This window comes from Citrus sinensis, chromosome 9, assembly GCF_022201045.2.
Source record: "Citrus sinensis cultivar Valencia sweet orange chromosome 9, DVS_A1.0, whole genome shotgun sequence".
Taxonomy (NCBI): Eukaryota; Viridiplantae; Streptophyta; class Magnoliopsida; order Sapindales; family Rutaceae; genus Citrus; species Citrus sinensis.
The window spans coordinates 29,185,540-29,210,418 of NC_068564.1; the positions used below are offsets into that span (position 1 = coordinate 29,185,540).

At 40.0% G+C, this 24,879-nt stretch overlaps 3 protein-coding genes across 3 annotated transcripts; 2 read left to right on the plus strand and 1 right to left on the minus strand.

The window, feature by feature from the left end:
- The first annotated feature begins 10,100 nt into the window (after positions 1 to 10,100).
- On the plus strand, positions 10,101 to 14,509 carry LOC102616194 (subtilisin-like protease SBT5.4). The gene is made up of 11 exons (XM_052434144.1): positions 10,101 to 10,184; positions 10,286 to 10,395; positions 10,497 to 10,594; positions 10,950 to 11,114; positions 11,347 to 11,455; positions 12,152 to 12,770; positions 12,814 to 12,905; positions 13,080 to 13,298; positions 13,416 to 13,530; positions 13,632 to 13,845; positions 13,943 to 14,509. Exons 1-11 carry the CDS (start codon positions 10,101 to 10,103, stop codon positions 14,497 to 14,499), a joined length of 2,382 nt encoding a protein of 793 aa, XP_052290104.1. The 3' UTR covers positions 14,500 to 14,509.
- Positions 14,510 to 17,543: 3,034 nt separating this feature from the next.
- Positions 17,544 to 18,717, plus strand: LOC127899967 (subtilisin-like protease SBT5.4). Its single transcript, XM_052434145.1, has 2 exons — positions 17,544 to 17,970; positions 18,179 to 18,717. Exons 1-2 carry the CDS (start codon positions 17,874 to 17,876, stop codon positions 18,715 to 18,717), a joined length of 636 nt encoding a protein of 211 aa, XP_052290105.1. The 5' UTR covers positions 17,544 to 17,873.
- Positions 18,718 to 18,728: 11 nt separating this feature from the next.
- On the minus strand, positions 18,729 to 24,488 carry LOC102607231 (protein DNA-DAMAGE INDUCIBLE 1). Its single transcript, XM_006474734.4, has 16 exons — positions 24,238 to 24,488; positions 24,117 to 24,149; positions 23,747 to 23,874; positions 23,511 to 23,619; positions 23,274 to 23,390; positions 22,949 to 23,014; positions 22,555 to 22,617; positions 22,422 to 22,466; positions 22,193 to 22,254; positions 20,486 to 20,579; positions 20,211 to 20,303; positions 20,037 to 20,106; positions 19,786 to 19,856; positions 19,434 to 19,494; positions 19,186 to 19,211; positions 18,729 to 19,008 (listed from the first exon to the last, which is right to left on the minus strand). Exons 1-16 carry the CDS (start codon positions 24,301 to 24,303, stop codon positions 18,880 to 18,882), a joined length of 1,233 nt encoding a protein of 410 aa, XP_006474797.1. The 5' UTR covers positions 24,304 to 24,488; the 3' UTR covers positions 18,729 to 18,879.
- Between the last annotated feature and the right edge of the window lie 391 nt (positions 24,489 to 24,879).

Genomic DNA, 24,879 nt, shown 5'->3' on the forward strand with positions numbered 1-24,879 from the left:
GCCGTATTGGTTAATTCCTGCCCGAGTCGAGAGCTGATAACCACCTACAACCTGCTCGAGTCTCGTTTGGTGCCCCCCGGCCATAAGATGGAGGACGCAGTGATTGGAGCTCTGACCAGGAAACGTTCTCGGCCTCCAACAACCAAGCGGGACCAGAACAAAGATGCTCCTACTATGAAGCGAAAGAACATCGTGCAGCAGGTTCCTCCCTTGCAGACTCTTCCTCCTGCTCCTGCCAAGGTCGGAGAAACTAGTGGAGCAGCCACAGATCCTGCTTCTTCTTCTCCTCCTGTCGGGCCTCGGTCTCGCTTACCTGACAGCCGAGCAGAACACTTGGTCCCCTATCTCAATGAGTTATCTAAACTTGTGAGCAAGAAGGACCTGCAGGACTTTGACGGCTGCACCTTGGGTGAACTGGTGGGAGCCATGCAGTGTAGCGCTTTCCACCTCAGCTGCATGACCACCTATTATAAGGCTAAGGTTAGCCGTTACGACCGGCAGATGAAAGAGGACATTCAGTCAGCGACTACCAGAGCTGACGTTACCGAGAAGAGAGCAGGGGAGCTGAATGTTGAGAACCTTAAGCTGATTGAGCAAGAATCTCTTGCTTAAGCAAAAGTCATTACCCTGGAGGAGGAGCTGACCAAGGTCAAGGAGGATCTGCTAAGGCAGAAGGCTATATATGAGGCTCAGCTCGAATCTCTCCATGATTCCCACCGGGCTCAGGTTGAGAACTTGGAGAGGGAGGTCGACAACCAGTATGACCAGGGACTTCGGCATTCCTATCGTTGCATCATGGCCGTCCTCGGGAAGCAGCATCCTGATCTGAAGATGGATGACCTTGCAGCTGGTGTTGCTCAACATATGGACGAGGAGGCGGCCAAGGAAGATGCCGAAGGGATAGAGCCGATCGTGATTGAGGAGGAAAATTCTCCTCCTCGTGCGGTCCCCGCTGACGTTAGCGAGGCGAGCACCCCTGCTGCCGTTGCCGAGGCGAGCACCCCCCCGGACGCAACTGGTGATACTCCCCCTGTACCTGAGGAGGTTCAGCCAACCGATGCTGCTCTGCTTACTGATCTGCCATCTTCTTGATATATTTTTTGTATTGTAATGAACAACGTTTATGAAATTTATCTCATCTGTTAATTATTAACACATTAATAAAAATGTTTTTGATTACTTTCTTGTGTTGTAATCATGAGTTATTTTTCGTTTAAGAATCTACTGGCCTTCGTCTAGTTGAGCAGGTTCTGGCTTGGCATATGGTTTTGCCACATGCCTTAGAAAAATTTTCAATTGTTGGGCTTCTGCTCGCCTTCGCGCGGTCGAGCAGATCCTGGCATGCTTGACTTTTGTCTCGCCATAAACAGGCTTTGAGACTTGGTGAGCCTTTGCATGCCTTAGAAATTTTTCGACGCTTGGGGATTATGCTCGCCTTCTCATGGTCGAGCAGATCCTGGCACGCTTGGCTTCTGTCTCGCCATAAACAGGCTTTGAGACTTGGTGAGCCTTTGCATGCCTTAGAGATTTTTTCGATGCTTGGGGATTCTGCTCGCCTTCGCGTGGTCGAGCCGATCCTGGCACGCTTGGCTTCTGTCTCGCCATAAACAAGCTTTGAGACTTGGTGAGCCTTTGCATGCCTTAGGAATTTTTTTGTTGCTTGAGGATTCTGCTTGCCTTCGCGTGGTCGAGCCGATCCTGGCACGCTTGGCTTCTGTCTCGCCATAAACAGGCTTTGAGACTTGGTGAGCCTTTGCGTGCCTTAGAAAATTTTCACAGTTTCAAGTGAATGAGATTCCTCGACGTTCCATTAATTGCAGGATTCAACTTACATGAAATTGTTTGGTCATAAAATAAATAACAGCAAATACGAACAGAAAGAACTTGAAAATATTAACGACTCTTACTGGAAATATTTCCTGAGATGTGCTGCGTTCCATGGGCGCTTCACCTCGTGGCCATCCGTGCGAACCAGCTTGTAAGCTTCTGGTCCAACTAGCTGCTTGACTCTATATGGCCCCTCCCAATTTGGACCGAGCATTCCTTGAGTCGAGTCTTTGGTGTTCTGGTTCACTCTCCTTAACACCCAATCTCCGACCTTGAACTGCCGTATGTTCACCTTCTGGTTATAATACCGAGCAACCCTCTGCTGGTAAATGACTGATCGCTTGGCTGCTTGCTCCCTTTTTTCGGTTAGCAGATCAAGATTCAAACATATCTGTTCGTCGTTCTCCTGCTCATTGGAATGATCTGTCCGGTGCGTAGTCGTTCCTATCTCAGCTGGCACGACCGCTTCGTGTCCGAAAGCCAAGGCGAATGGTGTCTCCCCAGTTGCTGTTTTGTGGGTTGTTCTGTATGCCCATAGCACACCTGACAGCTCATCAACCCATGCACCATTTTTTGCTCCAAGTATGGTTTTCAAAAGCCTCTTGATTGTCTTGTTGGCTGCTTCTACTTGTCCATTCGATTGAGGGTGAGCAGGCGAGCAATACTTCAGCTCTATCCCGAGGTTCTGGCAGAAATCCCTGAAGCTGTGATTATCGAACTGCCTGCTATTATCCGTTACCAGGGCATAAGGGATCCCGTATCGACAAACCAGGTTTCTCCACACAAAGTCTGTTGTTTTCTTCTCTGTGATCCTGCTAAGGGCTTCTAGTTCTATCCATTTCGTGAAGTAGTCTATAGAAACAATTGCATGTGTTGCTGCTCCTCGTCCCTTTGGCAGCGGGCCGATCAGATCAATTCCCCATTGAGCAAATGGCCAAGGGGAGGCTATAGAGGTGAGCTTCTCTGGTGGTTGGTTGAAGAAACTTGCAAAACTCTGGCAGTTTACACAACTCCTGGTCTTCTCCTGTGCATCCTGGTGCATTGTCAGCCAGAAATATCCCTGCTTTAGAACCTTGTGGGCCAGGGACCTCCCACCAGAATGGTTCCCGCAAATTCCTTCATGTACTTCTCTCAGTACGTAATCTGCGTCGTCCTCATCCAAACATCGAAGGAAAAGTAGAGTATATCCTCACTGATACAGTACCCCATCAATCATCATGTATCTCGAGGCCTGGGCTCTAACCTTCCGAGCTCGCAGTTTATCTGGTGGTAACACCCCGTCTCTGAGGTATGAAATTATCGGGTCCATCCACGAGCATTTTTGTTCTATCCGCAACACCCCTAAATTCCGCTCGATACTTGGGCTGGACTTCACCTCCAGAAGGACCGACTTTGGCATTTTTGGGTCGGCTACTGCTGCCATCCTGCCAAAATGTCTGCTCGACTATTCTGCTCCCTAGGGATTTGTATCACCTCCACTGCTTCAAATTTCCCCATTATCTGCCTGACTATCTTCAGGTTCTGCTCTATCTTCTCCTCTCTTGGTTGAAATCTTTCACTGACATGATTCGCAACCAGCTGGGAATCAGTTCGAATCTTCACTCTGTCTGCTTTCACGGCCTTAGCCAATTCCAAACCTGCTATCAAGGCTTCATACTCTGCCTGGTTATTTGTGGCTGTAAATTCCAGCTTTACAGCATAAGAGATCTCCTCCCCCTCCGGGCCTTCCAAGACAATCCCTGCTCTTGAACCCTGCTCCCCTGATGACCCATCCACAGACATATGCCATACTTGAGCTTCGTCACTGTCTGTAACTACATCTCGTTGATCTAAACATACTTCGGGCTCTGTGAAATCAGCTACGAAATCGGCCATTGCCTGAGCCTTTATCGCTGCTCGGGGTTTGTAGTCTATGTCGAACTCGCTCAGCTCTATAGCCCACTTGACTAGCTGACCAGAAGTATCTGGCTTGTGCAGAGTGTGACGTAATGGCTAGTTTGTTATTACCGAGATTGGGAATGCTTGAAAATATGGCCTCAACTTCTCAGCCGCAACCACAAGAGCAAGTGTTCATTTCTCCAACGGTGGGTATCTGGTCTCAGCATCGAGCAGGGCCTTGCTGGTGTAGTATATCGGATACTGAACTCCTTCTTCCTCTCTCACCAGAACAGAACTGGCGGCCCGATCCGATACCGCCAAATACAGATACAACTTGTCCCCATCCCTCGGTGTGGACAACAGTGGAGCTTGCTGCAAGTATTGTTTCAAGTTCTGGAAGGCTTCCTCGCATTCTTGTGTCCATTCTGTTTTCTTTCCCCTCCTTATCACTTGAAAGAATGGCTGACACTTATCTGTAGCCTTGGATATGAATCTGCTCAATGCCGCCAACCTCCCCGTGAGGCTCTGCATCTCCTTCAGGTTACGAGGAGACCTCATCTACACAATCGCCTGGATTTTCTCGGGATTTGCTTCAATCCCCCTATGGCTCACCATGAATCCAAGGAATTTCCCTGACTCGACCCCAAAAGCACACTTCTCCGGGTTAAGCTTCATCTTATACTTTCTTAAAAGCCCGAATGTCTCCTCGAGGTGTCTGACATGTTCCTTCGGGATTTTGGATTTGGTGATCATGTCATCCACGTACACCTCCATGGTTTTCCCAATCAACGGCTTAAAGACTTTGTTCACCAGCCTCTGATAGGTGGCCCCAGCATTTTTGAGACCAAATGGCATTACCCTGTAACAGAACAAACCCTGGTTAGTAATGAAAGTCGTGCTCTCCTCATCCTACTCTTACATGGGGATCTGGTTGTATCCCGAGAATGCATCCATGAAACTAAGCAGACCGTGTCCAGCCGTTGAATCTACTAGCTGATCGATCTTTGGTAAAGGGAAGCTGTCTTTTGGGCACGCCTTATTAAGGTCTGTGAAATCCACACACATCCTCCACTTGCCATTTGCCTTCTTTACCAACACCACATTCGATATCCATTCAGGGTAATTGACTTCCCGAATAAACCCTGCTCTCAAGAGCTTCTCCACCTCGCCATTTATAGCCTCATACCTCTCCTGGTTGAAGCACCTCATCTTTTGCCTTACTGCCCGAGCACCTTTCTTTATTACCAGCTTATGACATGCTACCTCAGGGTCAATCCCTGGCATGTCTTCATGTGTCCAAGCAAACACATCTGCATGAGCCTGTAAGCATTTCATCAACTCCTGCTTTTGCTCTCCCTTAAGTCTCGACCCGATCCTGATCGTCTTTCCCGGATTCTCTGGTCCCAGGCTAACTGTTTCCAGATCCTCTACAGGTTCTTGCCGGCCATTCTTGTTTTTCGCTCGAGTATCGAGGGATGTTATCTGCATTGCTTCCCTTGCTGCCGAGGAGTAGCAGCTTCTTGCGATCCTCTGGTCTCCTCGTACCACTCCAACTACCCCATTCACCCAGTACTTTAAAGCCAGATAATGGTTGGACAGCACCGCTTTGATCATCCTCAGAAATGGCCGGCCTAGGATCATCTGGTAAGGTCCTTCCTCATCCACTACCACAAAGTCCAGTATCATTGTCCTTTCTGTCGGGGAGCTCCCAATCGTGATAGGCAGCTCGACCACACCCAGAGGGACCAGCTTTCCTCTTCCAAACCCCTTCAAAGAGGTATTGGTGTAATCCAACTTCAGGTCTGCTATTCCCATCTCCTCCAGGGTTGACTTAAACAACACATCAACTGAACTCCATATGTCAACCAGTATCCTGTCAAACTTCTTGCTAGCAACAATGGCCTTGATGACCAAAGCGTCCTCGTGGAGGTATAAGATCCCTTCTTCATCCTCATCTGTCCACATGATTGGCACTTGCCTGACTCTTGCACGTTTGGCTGCTGGGGTGTTGAAGAATACCTCCTTGCTGGTCATGGCGTATCTAGCATAATTCTTTCTCGACCTGTTGGAATCTCCGGCCAATGTTGGGCCCCCAGCTATAACCCTTACTGCAGGCTGCTCTCGCCTCAAGTTCTTGTCACTCCGCTTCCCTTCACTTGTTGAGGCTACCGTTGGGAATGTCCCATCTACAAACTCGTCCAGATACCGATTTCTCACCAAATCTTCAACCTGGGTCTTAAGATCTCTGCAATCTGCTGTAGTGTGGCCATGAGTGCCATGGAACTTACAATAGCACCCCCTATCTCTCATGTTGGGTAGCTTTGTTATTGGAGCAGGGAGGTATAGCAACCTCCGATCCTTTATGGCCTCGTACACCTCGTCCAGGGACATCTTCAAGGAAGTATACCGCCCATAGTCCTGGTTCTGGTCGATCAGGTGCACTGCTCTTTCTCTGTTTGTTCTGTTCTGAGTTGGGGGCGTTGGCAGTACTTCTAGTCTGCTCCCTCTGCTACCGTAGGAATGTTGATGAAGACCACCATATGCCGAATCATGCCTTCTCCAAGGCTCTCTAGCTGGGGAACGAGGAGGTTGTGCCCTGCTACGCTGATACTGTGGTGGCCTCTGATGAGGATGGTAAGCAGTTACCCGAGCTCCTGCTCCACTACCCGAGGTCTGGTGGTCCCTCCTCCTGATCGGCCCATTCCCTGGTAATGCTTTCTTCTCTTTCCTCCCCAACCCTTCTAACTGGTCTGTCTTAATCCGTGTTGCCTTCTCCTCTTCAATCTCAATGTCTCTCTTAGCCTGCTCATATGCGGCCGCATACATCTGAATAACTGGGCTTCTCAAGTTGTATCACAGCCTTCCTATCTTCACTCCTTCTTTCAATCCCCTTAACGCCTGAGGGTGGTTGAAGGCTCCCAAGTCGAGGACAGCACGATAAAACCTCTTGATGAATTCCTGAAGGGTTTCTTGCTCCCCCTGTTTCATGCTTTTCAGCTCCATCATGTCATCTTCTGGTGCCATTACCCCACTAAACTGCTCTGCAAATTCCTGGCACATCTGCTCAAAGGTTTTAATGCTGCCCTGAGGAAGTTTCATGTACCACTCTTGTGCACGTCCCTCAAGGGATAGTGGGAACACCCTGCACCTTTGAGATTAAGATAATCCTTGTACCCCAGTTATGTCGTTGAAGTGCTCTATGTGTACCAGCGGATCAGTTCTTCCTGAATATCTAAGGTCTGGGAAGCAGAAATCTCTCGGAATAACTGTCCTCATGATCTCTGCTGCGAGCGGTGATTCTTCGTCCAGCATTATCCTCCAATCAGGAGCTCTGCTCCTTCCTTGCATGTCGTCAATTATCTGCGCTAATCTGCGCACTTCCTCCTCCAGCTGCACTGCACGACCAGGGTCACGTGCTGCAACTTGATCCCGCTCTTGCTCTACATCATGCAAATGTTGCCTCAGTACTGTTTCCTCTGCATTCGCCACCCCATCGTCCTCGTCAAAAATCTGTCTTGCCGAGGACTGCTCTTCATCTCTATAGAATTCTCCCCGTAGGGGTATGTTACCTCTCTCACCACCAAATCTCCCAGTGGTTCGACTTCTCCTCGTACTATCGGGACCTGGTGCCACTCTACCACCTCTCACCCTTTCTTCATGGGTTACCCTTCGTTCGCTCCGCAGCTCATGCAGAATGGTTGTCAAGGTCTTCATCTGCTTTTCCATCCGTTCCATCCGGCCGAACATGGCTTTTTCCCGTGCTTCACTAGCTATCTCCCTCAGCGTCACGGAATCGTTAAGCCTCATATCACCCCCTTGTGCACTACTTCCTCCTGTCTTCATTGCTTTTCAGTTGCTTCCCTTCTCTTCTTGCTATCAATAGAAGCTTTTTGCTCAGCTCCCCACAGACGGCGCCAAAATATTGATGCGAGATTCTGGTTACGCCTTCCAACGACCAGGATGTCTGCTCGATCAACCTCACCTCGATCAGGACCTCTCCTCGTACGCTTTCTTCTCTAAGTATCCCTGCGTCCACAGAAACAAGTCAGAGCACGCCGGTTGTTTTCCCAGCGTAAACCCTCCAACGCTCAAGTCAGATATGAAGGCTCTGGGAACGCTTGCCACAAATCTTATGGCTTTTAGGTCATTTTTTCTCTTTTAGAATTTCCTTTCTCTCTGTTATAATCTCAAAAATGCAAACCCTTTTACCTTCGTTGGCTCCCTTTTTATAGGCCACTTCTGAACTCAGGCCTTTCCTCCCTTTGCGCTCACCATCCTCCCACTTCTCGAAAGTGGATGCTCCATTGTTGTAGTCGTGGGTGGTTGCGTGGCCCTCGCGCCTTGATTCTCGGACTGGAGAGCACGTCTCGCCAACTGTCGTTGACCGGGTCTCCTCGACCCAACCGTTAGTAGGAATGTAGCAGGAACGGCTTTATGCTCCCAACAGGAGACTGACCTCGTGGATGTCGTACTCATGGACGAGCAGGATACTCCTGCTCCTGCTTCCCCGGCTACCAGACTCTTGCAAGATATACCTATTCGAGGAACCCTGCTACCAGGTGCCTGCTCATCACTGCTGGTCGTCATCGAAACATATCCCCCAAACAATTTTCTTTAAAACTGTTGAAAAGTCAAAAGGCCACATGCATTGCGCCAGTCGATAGCCACCAAAAATTGACTATTTGGAGGAGTTGGAGCTACGGGCATGCATTTATCTATTTTGAAGAATTTAGTTGTTGAATTAATTGACAATTTGACAAAAGATTTGGTGCAACAGTGCAACCATTTTGGCTATAAATAGAGAATCAATTTTCCATTTGATAGCATCCCAAATTTTCAAAATGTGAGAACTTAGGTGATGAGCTTTATGAGGGAGTACTGCAGAGAGATTTCTCTATGAGAAAGTCCAGAGAAAGGGAGTTTGCAAGTGAGCTCTTAGAAAGTATGGGAGAGCGTTTCCTAAGGTAGTCCATTGGACTATTTGTAGAGATGTGAGAGAATGTGTCTTGAAGAAAATATTTCCTTCAAGAGTGTATGAGAGTACTGGGTGTGTTTGGACATTTGGAAAGTGAAGTTTCGTTATTCAAATTTGTACTCTACTAATTGTTAGGAAAACGGTTATTCTTTCTTATCCGTGGACGTAGGCTTTATTACCGAACCATGTAACATTCTTGTGTCCTTTATTTTTCTGTAAATATTTGGTGCATATTGGTTCTGCATTTCCACACAAGCAGTATCAGACCACAGCACATGATGCTTCCACATCACAACAAAAACTTTGATACACTCATTGCGTTTCATATACTCATTTTTATTTTGTATATTTCAAAAAAAATCCCTCTCAAGAGAATGCATTAACTAGTGGTTCATTATTTGCAAACGAAAATTGAAACCTGAAGGTCTTTAATAATTGTTCAATATTTTGTGATTTAATCATCGGTGATAGAATAGGTGGTTCTAAGCGTCTGTGCGACTTTCAAAATGAAAAATGTGTGCGCGGATAAAATTGAAAATGAGTTGGTAAGTTTTAAGCTACCCAATATTATTGTCTAGCAGGGGCGCGCGGGTGGCTTTTAAGTTATAATTATAAGTCGTTTAATAAACAATTGAAAAATGTTCATGTAATTTTAGCGTACAATTATTTGATGAAAAACCTATATTAATTTACAATGATACAATAATGCTACGTTTGCTTAGTTATGATACTTGATTTGTATCTCAACTAATATAGCAAATAATGTGTCACTATTTTATTGAATTAAGTGATATTTAATTATTAAGTCTATTATTGACACATCAGTTAGGATATCTGAATTGAGTAAGTAAAGCATCACTCATTAATTTATCAATATTTGTATCGTCTCTAATGTAATATTAGAAAAAAAAAATATCTTTTCAAAAAATATAAACTAAAAGTTAAATTTACTAAACATATTTATCATTTATCAACTTTTATTTTCAATATAATTATGGCTTTTAAACAGTAGCACTGCAAACTAAAACACCGAATGGAACCTCAATCTCTGTTGCTGGCTGCAATGTGAAAGATCGCATTCTGTTTGAGAAAGAACAATTTTGTTCTGAAGTATTATGATATATTGTTGTTAAATCAAAACTTGTGGTGTGAATTCTATTTACAGATATAAATAAATTTTGTTATAAAATTGAGAACATTTTAGAGTTACTTTCAGTTGCGACTCATTTCTTCTAGCTGTCTTCCGATATTTTAGACCTCGTTTTTTGTGGTGTGTCTCAACTCCCGACTCTTATTTGGATGTTATAACCTGGCTCAAAAATAGGCAAAATTAGTATAATATATATAACCTGGGGGAAGCAAATGGCTTATGAAAATCTCTACGGAGAAAAGAAAAATTAAACATTTTAAAGGAAAGACAATGAGGGTTTCAAATTTCTGCTTTCTGCTGCTACAATTCTCCCTTTTCTTTGGCTTTCACACACCGGCACTTGCCGCCAAACAGGCAAGCATTTTTTTTTTCTTTTTGAATCTCTAGCTTTTACATTAATTCAGGTGCAGCGTCATTAATTTAATATTGAATTTCATTTTTCAAAAATCCCGCAGTCGTATATTGTGTATTTAGGAGCACATTCACATGGTCCAAATCCTACATTGGCTGATCTTGATCGGGCAGAAAATTATCACCACGAATTTCTAGGATCAATCATAGGAAGGTAATTAAATTAAAGGGCTAGCTTTAATTTGAAACTGTTCTTTTAATTATTTTCATATTTGCTCCTTAATTATCGTTATTAACTATTTTTAATTGACTCAGCCGTGATGAGGCAAGAGAATTGATCTCTTCCTCCTATAGGCGACATATCAATGGCTTTGCTGCAGACCTTGAAGAGGAACATGCACAACAACTTGCAAGTAAGCAACTCAAGTTTTTTCTTACGAGCATTTTTCATTATGAGGGAACTATGTTGTCGCCTGGGAGTCTGGACCAGCACCACCAGACACCCACCCCCTCTCCCACCCCACCCCAAACAAAAAAAAGGGTAATGCTCGTAATGAAATTTAGGCTTCCAAAAAAAAGTTTATATATTAACCCCTTTAGTTAATAGATTCTGTATTCTGACCTGCTCAAGTTTCTTGTTTATTCATTTTAGCTCTTGCTGTTGCTCAACCAAAAACCCGAGTTCCTCTTCTGCTTGCCCATTAATGGATATGGTTAATGAGTCTATGAGAATATGACTATATATATATATTTCTTTTGTTCATGCAGATCACCCAGAAGTTGTATCAGTTTTCTTGAATAAACCTACAAAAAAGCTCACAACGGGGGCGTGGAATTTTCTTGGACTAGAGAAAGATAATGTAATTCCTTCAAACTCAACATGGGAGAGAGCAAGGTTTGGTGAAGATGTAATTATTGGAGGTATCGATTCAGGTAATCAAGTTTCTAGCTTATCCCTTCAACTTTTCATATGACTTCGATCAATTTTACTTTACACAATAATTAATGCTTTGGTTCTCGGTATTCTTTATTTGCTGAGTGCATGTCTAATTAAGCACAACATTTTTGGCGAATGATATGCAAATATACGTAGTTTTGTTTAATTTTAGTTATTAAAATGTTTGGCATATTATGATTTTATATTTCTTTAAAATTATATTGGAAGGGATTTGGCCGGAATCAGAGAGCTTTAGCGATGAAGAGATGGGTCCTATTCCTTCAAAGTGGCGTGGAGCCTGTCAGAACGACGACCACTATGGAGTCGAATGCAATAGGTTATTACTTGTTACAATTTCTCCCACTTTCTTAAAATGAAATTAGATTAAGTTTACCAAAAGATTTGGATAATTTTAAAAAACACATTATTGGTGGAACAAATCTAACATCCTATTTGTATTAACTTTTAAGATATTTTACTAAAGTATTTGATAAACACTAGTTGCTGTGACTTGAAAGGTAAGATAATTTGATCCACCACTTTGATGAAAACCTATTATATCTTTACTATTTTTAAAAAATTATTATTTAAAAGTCATATTTACTACACGCTATTAACTTTTATTTCATTTTATTTTTCACAGCAATTATGGTTTTTAAGTTATAGAATCTCAATACTGGACACAACCTAAAGCTATGACAAAATCTTTACACTAAACACTTCAACTCTTTCATTTCACTATTAAGTTAAGATCATGTCAAAGTGCATCCATTCCAAATGGGTCCTAAATGATCTAGATTCTTCGTTTTATTCCTTTTTTTTTTTAATTATTCCAATGGAAGAAAGTTTGGCTATGCTCCAGGGGTATCTTTTGCTTTTCATTCACTTTTGCTATGTATACGAATATTTTCATGACTGGTTAAGTATAAACGTGAAAAAGACTGAACGAAAGACGGAAAGAGGAGCAATAATACTTTTGGAGCGATGTCTTTTATCATGTTATGGTACACTTAATTTGGTTTATCGCTGTCAGGAAGCTGATAGGAATAAGGCATTACAACAAAGGTCTCATTTCATCTGCAACCAAGAGAAACCCGGCATTTGATATACTTCCAAAATTAAAAACCGGTCGAGACCTGGATGGCCATGGCACCCACACTTTATCAGCAGCCGCTGGTAACTTCGTTCAATATGTCGGTGCTTTTTGCAATCACAGGTATGGAACGGCAAAAGGAGGATCCCCTAGAGCCCGTGTAGCCTCTTATAAAGTATGCTGGTACAGTGAAGACGACCACAATGCTGCACATGGAAATGACTGCACGGAGCAAGATACCATTGAAGCCTTTGATGATGCAATACACGATGGTGTTGACATAATAACCGTATCACTCGGGTACGACAAGATTGCTGATTTTTTATCCGATGGGGTCGTAATCGGCGCCTTTCATGCGACTATGAATGGCGTTCTTACTGTTGCAGCCGCAGGCAATGGAGGACCGGAGCCACAAACAATTAATAACATGGCACCATGGATGTTGACCGTTGGTGCTAGCACTATGGATAGAGAGTTTGCTGGTTATGTTACCCTTGGCAACAACAAGCGCCTTAGGGTATTACTTGAATTTCTTCTAAAAGATGATAAATCTACAAAATAAATATTCATCACACTTATTGATCGTTAATCAACTTTGCCAGGGAGCAAGCCTCTCTATAGACATGCCACGAAAATCCTATCCATTGATCTCTGGAGAAGACGCCAGGATCGCAAATGCAACTGATAAAGATGCGTGAGTGCCGTGCACCTAGAGTAATGATATAGAGTCGTGTTCAGATGCAAAAGCGGAATTTTATAAAAGTTCGCTTGGGCGTCCGGATCTAAGCATTTTGCATTATATTAAATAAAAGAAAAAAGAAAGAAAAATGTAATTAATTATGTTCTTAATAATCTTTAACTTGTGCAGTAGATCATGCAAGCCTGGAACACTTGATCGGAAGAAGGTTCAAGGACGCATATTGGTATGCCTTCATGAAGAAAAGGGCTACGAGGCTGCTAAAACTGGTGCTGTTGCGATGATTACTGGGGCAAGTGGGACATTCTCAGCTAGTTATGGCTTCCTTCCTGTTACAAAATTGAAAATCAAGGATTTTGAAGCGGTATTGGACTATATTAAATCTACCAAGTAAGCTATATTTTATTAATTTCGTATTTGCTTACAAATAGTGTTTGTTCTTGGAAAGTTTAATTTTACAAGCAGCAACTGATCATGATTGTATTGTTTACAAATTTAATCAAACAGAGACGCGAAGGCATTCATGACCGATGCTCAGACTGAATTCGCTATAGAGCCGTCACCAGCAGTGGCTTCCTTTTCATCTAGGGGACCCAACAGGATCGATCCATCCATTATCAAGGTTAATTTACAAAAGGAATCAAAAATTTATATTCTTTTGGCTTCTCATTATATTTACTACTTCAAAACATTATTCTGAAAAATTCTAATTTTCCATTTCAGCCTGATGTGATTGCACCAGGAGTTAACATAGTTGCAGCCTTCACATCAGAAAGAGGACCGACTGGCTATGCTCGTGATAATCGCCGTTTTGCCTTCACTGCAATGGATGGCACTTCAATGTCAACTCCCATTGTTGCTGGTATTGCTGGCCTTATCAAAACTGTCCATCCTGATTGGAGCCCTGCAGCAATTAAATCTGCAATCATGACCACAGGTATCTATTAATTTCTTTTTTCATCATAAATCGTGTTTATGTATTATACAATTGATTGCGTGCACTACATTAATTAATGAATTTGTTTCATTTGCAGCTAGAGCGACAGATGCAAATAACAAACCAATTTCGGAATTCAATGGCAAAGAGGCAACGGCATTTGCATATGGTTCAGGGCATGTGGATCCGAACAGCGCATTGGATCCTGGCCTCGTTTATGATTTGACTTTGGATGATTACTTGGGCTATCTCTGTAACCGTGGTTACAAAGAAGACTTTGTGAAGAAATTTGTGGTAGATCCTGCTAAGCACCCCTGCCCCAAGTCATTCGAGCTGGCAAACTTCAACTATCCGTCAATTGCAATTCCTGAACTTGCAGGCTCGGTCACTGTGACACGAAAACTTAAGAATGTTGGTACACCGGGCACGTACAAGGCACAAGTCAAGGAAATACCCGGAATCTCTACTGATGTTGAGCCTAGCAGCTTGACCTTCACCCATGTCAACGAAGAGAAGACATTTAAGATCACATTTACTCTTGCACAAAACGCAAAGCCTAATGCGACCAATGATTATGTTTTTGGAGAATTGATATGGTCAGATGGTACTCACCGTGTAAGAAGTCCTATTGCATTGAAGCAGAAGAGTAAATAGAATGATGCGTCGAGCTTGTAATGACTAATGACACTTAATTAGGCGAGCAAATTGAAATGAAAGATTCGTATAATTTTTTTTTTTTTTTAAGTTAGCATGTACCCTACCTTCTTCCACCTCAAATTAAACATCAGTTTTTTTTTTTTTTTTTGGGTTAATTTGACACCTTAATCTGCTACTTTTATCAAAATTGTCCAATGATCACTAGATTATCTTTTGAGGACTTATGTTCTTTTTCTTGAATTTTATAGTCACCAGAATAGTATGCTAATAGGAAAGTATAATGAGCCTTATCCTTTATTAATGAAGAATGATCGTCAATCTTTTAAAAAAAAAAAAACCATTTTGGCTAGACTTTTCTTTAAAAAAAATAAATAAACAAAAAAAACGTTGAGAGATAGCTTGGAAAGTGAAGAGAGAAGATAGGAAAGAGAGGAGAAAATGTGCTTAGGACAGAAAATTCATTAACTTATTATTACTACATATCTATGTTATCAACCCCATTTAATCTTGAGTACCATAGATAAACCACTTTCAAAAACTGAAAATTTGTGTATAAACAATAAACTTCTGTAGAGTTGAGGGAGGGACCACGGATCTTTCCGGGCCCATGTATAGAATTTTAATTTTTTAAGTATGTATTAATTAAAAAAAAAAGTTCATATGGAATTTTAAGTATTTTTTATAAATAAGTCTTGAGGGAGCCATGCATAGACGTCCAAATAATTTGATAAAGATTGTTTGGCACTACAAATAAAGTGAATAAGAAAGCAGCAGAGAAAATGTTTAGATCCGAGGAATCGTTTTCATTTATAATTTATATTTGAATTGATTTATAAAGCGACATGTCATTTTTTGCTAATTGTAAAATCAATACATATTGATATTGATGGATAATAAATTCGAAATGTACATGTGCCAACAATAAAACATTGCATGTCAATTTCTTTTGTGCTATTAGAATTTCAGTAGCATTATTCTTTGGTTACATAGGTTTAATGTCCTTGATCAGAAGTGACCTATTCAGTTTTTTTTTTTTTTTCTTTTTTTGAAAAGCACTTTGTGTTACTTCCTCCTAAAGACCTTTTTTTTTTCTTCTGAATTATTTCATATATTTGAAAGAAAAGGAAAAAAAAGTCATACTAATGAATGGTTCAATTCGGTAATCATACTATTAAAAGAGTAAAAAAGAGAGATTATATACATATTACTTTTCTATTGAAAGAAAAATATTTTCTCAAAATTAGTAAATATGAACAACGAATATCTGAGATTACACGTCGGCCAAATTGTGACCAAAGACAAAAATATAAGACTCTGACTCCAATATTATCAGTCACATTCCAATTTTAAATTTGGGCGAAAAAATAGGCAAAGCACAGTTATAAACCTGGCAAAAGCAGAGGCCAAATGCGCATCTCTTTAGGGAGAAATTTTTCAAATTTTCTCTTCGGAGAGAAAATAGCAGCAGAATTATTTCAATCAAAATAAAAAAAAAAAAAAGATAAAATGAGGGTTTCTCATTTCTCTTTTCAGCTGTTATTATTCTCCCTTTTATCTTTTTCGCCTACAAAAACATTTGCCGCGGAATAGGCAAGCGTTCGTTTTCCTTGTCTTTCACTTTTTTCAAGTTCGGGTTCTGTTTTAATGTCTGATTATTCCTAGTTAAGCTATCAAATTTCATTTTATTTTTGGGTTCTTTAATTACATTCAATTGCAACGTGGTTGCTAGTTGTGGCAGAACTATATATGCGAAGGCCTTGAGATTAGTGATTCAACTGAAGTTTAATTAATTTCTGATTTTCTATGTCACTGTTAACATTTGCCCTCTCAGGTTTTCATTCTTATCATATGACCCGTTTCAAGTTACAAGTTTGTTGATCTTAATATCTTATTGTACGACGGCTGTTGAACCAAAATCCTGGTTTCGCCACTAATTATTTTTCAACTGAGATTTAATGTTGGAATTTTTTATTTTCATATATCATGCAGTCATATATAGAGTGCTTAGGAGCACATTCACACGGTCCAGAGCCTATATCTGATGATCTCGATCGGGCGACAAATTATCACCATGAGTTTCTAGGATCATTCTTAGGAAGGTATGATAAAGGCTATTGGAACAACAATTCATTTGCTTTTTCGTTTCCCTAAAAAAAAAAAAAAAAAAAAATCTCTTCCTCCTACACGTGATACATTAATGACTTTGCTGCAGACCTCGAGGAAGAACATGCACAACAACTAGCAAGTAATTAAGCAATTGATTCTCTCTTCTTCTTTTGTTCGATTTTTGAAAATGTTAATTATTTTTGGTTTTCGAATCAGAACACCCGGATGTTGTATCAGTTTTCTTGAATAAACCTAGAGCAACGCAAACAACACGATCATGGAGCTTTCTTGGGTTAGACCGTTAGAGAAAGATAACGTGATTCCTTTAGATTCAGCTTGGAAGAAGGGGAGATTTGGTGAAGACGGTATTATCGGGGGCATTGACTCAGGTTATTCAGGTTATGACGACCGAATTTTCCACCGCTAGAGACATGGACGGCCATCGCTCACACAGTTTATCAACCGCCGCTGGAAACTTCGTCTCAGATGTAAGTGGGCGGCTGGTTATAAAGTTTGCTGGCCGGGCGAAAACGGAAGAGCTACGTGCTGTGATGAAGACATGATACATGCCTTTGCGGACGCAATACACGACGGTGTTGATATAATAACAATGTCGATATATGTTAAGGAACCTAAAGAGTACTTTGACAATGGCATTGTAATTGGTTCGTTTCATGCTATGGTGCATGGGATTCTTACCGTTGTATGCGCCGGCAATGAAGGACCAGATCGGGGAACAGTAGACAATCTTGCCCCGTGGTTGCTCACCGTGGGTGTGGATAGAGAGAGTTCACTAGTTATGTTACACTTGGAAACAATCAGCAACTCCAGCGAGCAAGCCTTACGCCTAATGGCGCGGTATCTCAAAATTTTTATGAACTGGTCAGCGGAGAAGATGCCAGACTCGCCAATGCAACTGCTGAAGATGCGTGAGTACCCATACTACTTTATTGAGCTGTAAATTCTGAAGCTTTGTTATTCTTTGCAATCCAATACTGCTAATGCTTGTATTAATGGCACAGTAAACCATGCAAACCTAGGCTTTGTTATCCTATATATATCATCAGATAATAATTAAATTTTTTTAACATTATTGTTTGTTTCATCAGATAATTATTGAATTTTTTTAATGTCATTGTTTGTTTCAGCCTAATGTGATTGCAACGGGAGTTAGGGTAATCGCAGCCTATTCTTAAAACATAGGCCCAGGCAATCATCGAGGGGATACTCGCCGGATTCCTTACAACACAGACCAAGGTACTTCCATGGCATCCCCCCATGTAGCCGGTGCTGCTGGCCTTATCAAAACCCTTCATCCAGATTGGAGTCCGGCGGCCATTCGGTCCGCAATCATGACAACAGGTATATAGTTATTCTAATGGTGCTCAGGTCCAGTCATTCAGATTTTCGAACTAGAATTAAAGTTACACGGCATTGTACAACTCTGATTCTAGTTGGAAAATCTGGATTATACAAAATCCGAATGTCCAGACTTGAATGTGACTCATATTTATTCTTTTGGACATAAATCAATGTCTTGCTCTTGACTGAACGATTATTTCATGCGCAGCAACTCCAAGAGATACGAGAAACAGTCCAATTTTGGAATTCAGTGGGACCAAGGCAACCCCATTAGAATATGGTTCAGGGCCTCTAAGTCCTAACAGTGCAATGGATCCTGGCCTAGTCTATGAATTGAGTTTGTATGATTACTCGGGGTACCTTTCCAACCATCACTGCAGGGAAAGCATGGTAGAGAGATTCGTAGATCCAGAAAGTACCCGTGCCCGAAATCATTTGACATGGCCGGCTTCAACTGCCCTTCAATTGCTATTCCTGACTTCAATGGCTCGGTCACCGTATCTCAAAGACTTAAGAATGTTAGGTACACCATCCAGCACATACAATGTACAAGTTACAGACATACCTGGAATCTCAACTGCCGTTGAGTCAAACAGCTTGACATTCACGAAATATGGTGAAGAGAGGACATTTAAAGTCACGTTTACTTGTAAGGAGAATGTGAAGCCCAAGGACTATGTATTTGGAGAATTGACATGGTCAGGAGGTTATCACAATGTAAGAAGTCCTATTGCAATGAATGCCTAGAAGCTATAAAATGGGAAAAAATTATGAATATTTTTATTGAATTGCAAGAGCGTTTTGAGTATAATCAGTTCCAATGCAATGCTGCCACCTCAACCACAATTCCAATTTTGTTAATTCGTATTAAATCATTTGATCAACAGCAAATGATACTCCAAAAATATATCAGCCCCCAAAAAGAAACCCAGCTGCCTGCTCTTCGTTGCCATCAAATAGTTTCAGAGCTTGTATTACTGCCTCTCTTCCAAAACCCAGCTCAACAAGCTTTGCAACCTTGGCTTCAAAATCAGCTCCCTACAGAAAATTTAAAATTTTGAGAGAATTAGGTATAGACCACTAAATCAATTAAAATTGACCCCCTAGCTCCAGTCCACAATTTTGGTGAATGATTCAGGTGGCATTCTGTGCTGCCAATGGCATTCACCCACAGCATTAGTAGGTCGACAAAAGAATAGAACATAGCAGAATTACCTGAGTCGTGTTACCACGTGTGCCACCTGTAACCAATGCAAGAAAAGAAGAAAAGATCATCAGTAATATATATAAAATCAAACTTTTTGCAGGCAAGTTAATAAACCAGTTTTTGAATAAGAAAAACCCACAGCTATATCATGATACGAAAACTAATATACAACTGGAAACTTGATGACTATTTTTGACAATGCACCGTCAAGTGACAAAAGCTGGCATAATGGGAAAAAAAAGGTCCAGAAACTAACCAGAAGATTGACCACCTCCTGCAGGCAAATTACTGCTCTTATCTTTTGCTGCTGATGTCACCTGAAGAATCACAAGTAATCAACACAAAACTTGCTGTAGGCACAAAGATATTGCTGGAGAATGGACATGAATCAAAAATAGCCGACTACATCAATTAATAAGGGAACATTTCATGAGAGATTAGGCACCACAAACTGTTTAACCTTTTACGGCTTAATAGATTATCAGAAAACAAGACTGATTTACAGAGATAGGAGCTGCATCCAACAGAGCCTATAGAATTCATATGAAGTTCATTTGTTTGACTCATTAGGAAATGTGGAGGATGAGCTTCATCAAGAGTAGACTTACTGCAGTTCCTGAGCTGGATGCCTGTTTGGAGTATCTTTCTTCATCCAGAAAATGAGAAGGAATGTCTTTTTCTGGAAAAACAAATACTTTAATTTCAACTTTTCATAGAAGTTAATCACTAAAGCAAACAGCAATCTACTGAAACACATAAGCATTTTAAATTCAAGGAAAACAAAAGCTACCGTTGAAAAGAAAAGAAAAGAAACCAAGCTTAAAAAAAATTGCACAAATACAGACATGAGAAGACCAACCTTGCAAGAATGGTACTGAAACCTCTCCTCCACCAACTCTTAAGACATTCTCTTTTAGATCAATGATACACTGTGGGCAATGGCTCCATTAAAAAATTAACAAATCCTGGTAAACCTCATTTAGGAACTGAAATGGACTTGTACATCAGATATTAGACCAAAAGACAGCGCTACCTGGTGCTTGCGGAGCATATCTAGTCCAAAGAGGAACTCCATGTTGGGAGAGTCCAACACGACAAATGAACATGGGTAGAATACATTGCCAATCTACAGGAAGTAAAAATAGAAAATAAGAAAAAGAAAACAAATTAAGTTCAAGGAATCATTAAACATAAGGCATAGGTTTAAACTTCAAAGAAACTCTGCTTTCAAACTTCAATGAAAACTCTGTCACCACATCGCAAGGAAAAAGGTTCTTTAACATCCACAAATAAGAGTAGATTTGACACCTTGATTGGAGCAACGTGTATTCGACCAAGAATCTCTGATTGACCAACTCCATGAGCAACACCTCTATAACGATCATCTAGAAGCCTCAGCAATCTGTAAATGTCATACCAGTAGGAAGCATTATATAACTAATAACACAAAATAAATTGACAACAAGGGAAACTGCAATAAAAAAAAATTCACTCCTTAAACAAGTTTATAATATTTTGAATACAAAATATTATGCAAAAGGTAGGTAAGAAATTACAGATTCAATACAAAACTGATAACTCAAATGCTAACCATTTCTTGGTGATAAAATATATCTCTCAAGTAAAAGATGTGACAATTATACCAAATAGATCCTGCAGAACTAACCAACAATATTGACTCCGTAACAATAATATTGATATTGCCAAACCACAATAACAAGTGATATGAAGAAGCATTATCAAAATTCATATTTTAATTATGTATCGGCATAAGATGTGTTTGCTTATTGGGAATGGAAATGGGAATAAAAAAATGGAAATAAATGATGTGTTTACTTGCTTAAATGAGAGGTGGAATGGGAATCAAAATGACAGGCCCCACTTAAAATTGGGAGTGATTACTAGAGTTCCCATGGGAATGGGAAAAAAAAAATTTTATTATTATTATTAAAGCAAGGATAATAAACAATGACAATAATTAACTAAGATCAGTTTAATAACTTGGAACTAGGGCTGGCAAAATTTGACACGACCCGATTACCCGACACGAACACGACATAAATAAATGGATATGGGTCGTTAAATTTAACACGATTATTAAATGGATCGGGTCCGGGTCAACACGATTTTTTTCCGTGTCGGGTTTGGGTTAAAATTCTTGACCCATTTACCCGATCAATGACCCGATTATATTTTCTATTTTAAAATAATTTACATATTCTTATAATTAAAACTCAATTATTAGAGATGATTTTCTTTTTTTTATTCTTTAAAAGGGTGAATATAAACACAATATTTTATTTATAAAATTTTACATACATTTAGAGCTTCAATAGTGTAAATGTGTAAAAATTGATAGACATGTATATTTTATAATATTGATATATAATATTATATATATATATATATATAATTAAAACCTCAATAGTGTACATGTGTAATATATTGGTAGATACATATATTTTATAATATCGATAAATTATGTATGTATGTATGTATGTATGTATGTATTTATGTACATACGTATGTATGATAGTGTGTAAATATTTAATGTAACTTTTGTTCAATATATAGATATTAAACGGGTAATTGGGTAACCCGATTATTTTTTCGTGTCGGGTTTGGGTCTCAATATTTTGACACGATTATTAAATGGGTCGGGTTTGGGTCGACCTAAATTTGACACGACACGAACACGACCCGATGACCCGTTTTGCCAGCTCTACTTGGAACAATCAATTCTAATTCCAAGATAAAGTAAATACATCAATGAGAATACAGTTCATTCCTATTCCGATTCCCACAGCTAAAATAAACAATTTATTCTGATTCCATTCCTCATTCCAATTTCAGTCTATTCCGATTCTAGCCCATTCCAATTACTGATTAGTAAACACACCATAAGTTTATTGACTACAACAGTAACTTGCATGAAAAAGGATTTTTTCAGAAAAGCATCGCTACGAACACACACACATGCACACACCCAAAAAGAAAAAAAAAAAAAACACATACCCACAACGCTCTGCACAGCTTTTTGATATAATTGTTGACTGTGCACCACTATCTACAAATGCCTGAAAGAGAACCATGTACATAAACATTAAGCATTCCTGAGACTCAGTCCTAAGGTGTAATTCCCACAAGTATAAAATCATGTAGAAGTCAACCATCCAAGTATACAAGGAAAAAAATGATATAATGGCACATGAGCACAAGATACTCTTTTTCTTATCATCTCTACCTTCAAAGGAATACCATTAACCTCCATGTCAACGTACAACATAACCTGAAGTGTTAAATAAGAAGCATTAAAGCTAAAACAGAAAACCAAATGAATTTGAAAGGTGGTTCACAATGTAGACAAGCACACATACCACCCTTGCAAAAGCTTCAGGGTTATGTTCCAAGGCAGCTGCCCAGTTCTCATCAATTCCTTTCTGCATATGAAGTGCAGTAATGTGCAGCAGATCAATAATCTATACATAATAGTAGCAGCACATCTAGGGCACACTAAAAATGAATAAATTTATTTTATACAGAAATTTAGTTTTATAAAAGTAAAACTTGCATAGAAAGAACTCATGGAGCCAAACCACTAGCAAAAATCAGTCCAAAAGTGAGAAGTCTGCACAACCAAACCTTAACTATAAGTTATTCGCAATTGAGCTTGTGCATAAGAAAACATTACAGAAATATAGAAAATTGCATGCCAAAGTTCTTGTTGCTTTGTTATCCATAACCTTCACATATCACACAAATAACACTGACCTGGCGAATGGCAGCTTCAATTTTCTTTTGTGCTTCAACATCAAAAGGATCTGCATAAAGAAGCGCCTAAGACGCAGCAAGAAGTACACAAGCAAATCAGTTTATCACTAAATAAGTTTAGTCCACTCACATTGGTTATACCTAAATTATAGAATTTAAAATGTCTATTAAATTTGTAACAACAAGAGACAGAGCAACATGATTTCATGCTAAAATAATCTCACAAAATTACCATATGTATTATACACTCCACAAAATTAGAGCTAGATTGGTCTAAATGGCAAAACTTTTCATTTTCTAGGATGTTTGGTACAAGGTTACTGACCATCTCCTCTTCCTGTCGACGCCGTAACTCAGACCTTTGACGACTACGCTCTCTTAATAGGTCCTGCAGCTTATTGAGATCGTTTCCAAGGAGAACTTGAGCTAATTCAGGATCACTCTGGAAGTTCAGTACAAATTTAGTGTCAGAAACCCCATAAATTTAAGAATAACCACAAAAAAACTAAGCATAATATAAAATACAAGGATGGAAAGTTCTTCAACAGGCACTCCTATCTACCTGAAACAGTTGAGTCATAAGATTAGCATCATTTCGAATGTGCTGCTGGAAAGCCGCAGGGTTGACAGCAGACCCATCTGGATTGAAGCTCAAGTTATTGGTTGCTGGACTGAAATAATGTGGGATTCTAACAGATTAGCCACGTAAATGAACTACTAAAACAAGCCAGAAAATAAACAATAAGCACAATATCTTGCCGATTATATAATGAAAAAAACTATCATTAGATAACACACCTGGATGCAGCATTAGAGACCATCATCACCAAATCCTCATCTTTAACACCCAATGCACTCAATTTTTCAGCATTATTCATCTCCCTCCCATTGTAAAGCAGCTGCTGCTGCTGAAGCGGCACCTGTGTCTGCTCATGTACACAAAGAACCCAAAATTACAACTCACATCCACTCTCAAAATCCCAACTCCTTTACTAATTCCGCATTCTCTCAGCACAAAAGAGCAACCCAACATCAAAAACTCAACCAAAGTTGAAACCTTTAATGCATGCGCTCAAAATTCCAACTTTTATATCGTTCAAATATTCTCTCAGCATCAAAACAACCCATAAACAAAAAGTTAAAAACACAAGAAAGTAACAACTTTTACCTCCACTTCGAGCAAAGCTTTCACGTTTTCAACCTATTACAGAAATCCCAGAAACCATTAAAAAAAAAGTAAGTAATTATAAACCAACATGCATGTCAAATAAGGGTTTTTCAAGTTTTACAGTCTCATGTGGGTCAACGTCCAAGCTGATGATCTGTTCATCTGCAGTCATTACAGTAATCCTCATCTTGTGTCTTCTTCAGATTGGATCTCTCTATTTTACTTGGAATCTTGTGACTTTTTGATTGTTTTGATTTGGGCTTATAAATAGTGTTTTGCTTTCTCAGTTTTCGTGTGAAGAAGGTCTTGTTTTTTTACATTTTTAAGAGTTATCGTTTATTTTTGTAAATAATTAAGCAAGACCCGTTTGCGATGGGTTTCTTTTCTTCTTTAATTTTTATATCAATTTTATTGATGAGAGAGATTACCATAGTTTTTTTTTTATTACATGAGATTATTACTCATATTATATCAATTACATGAGATTATTGTTCAGATTACAACCCATATTATATGAGAGTATAACTGATATTTATAAATCAGATTATTACTGGGATCAACTTACATCAATACTAATGAAGTTCTGTCCAGATTTTAACCCTCACAAATATGCTAGGGATGTCCACTCCTCACTCATGGGTAAAGAAAAAGACTGCCTTCACTCAATTTTTAATTGAGAAAGAAAATACCCCACAATACTTTGAAGGGCAGCAGCCCTGACCACTAAGATTACCATAGTTTTGTTTTGTGATTTAGCCTATTG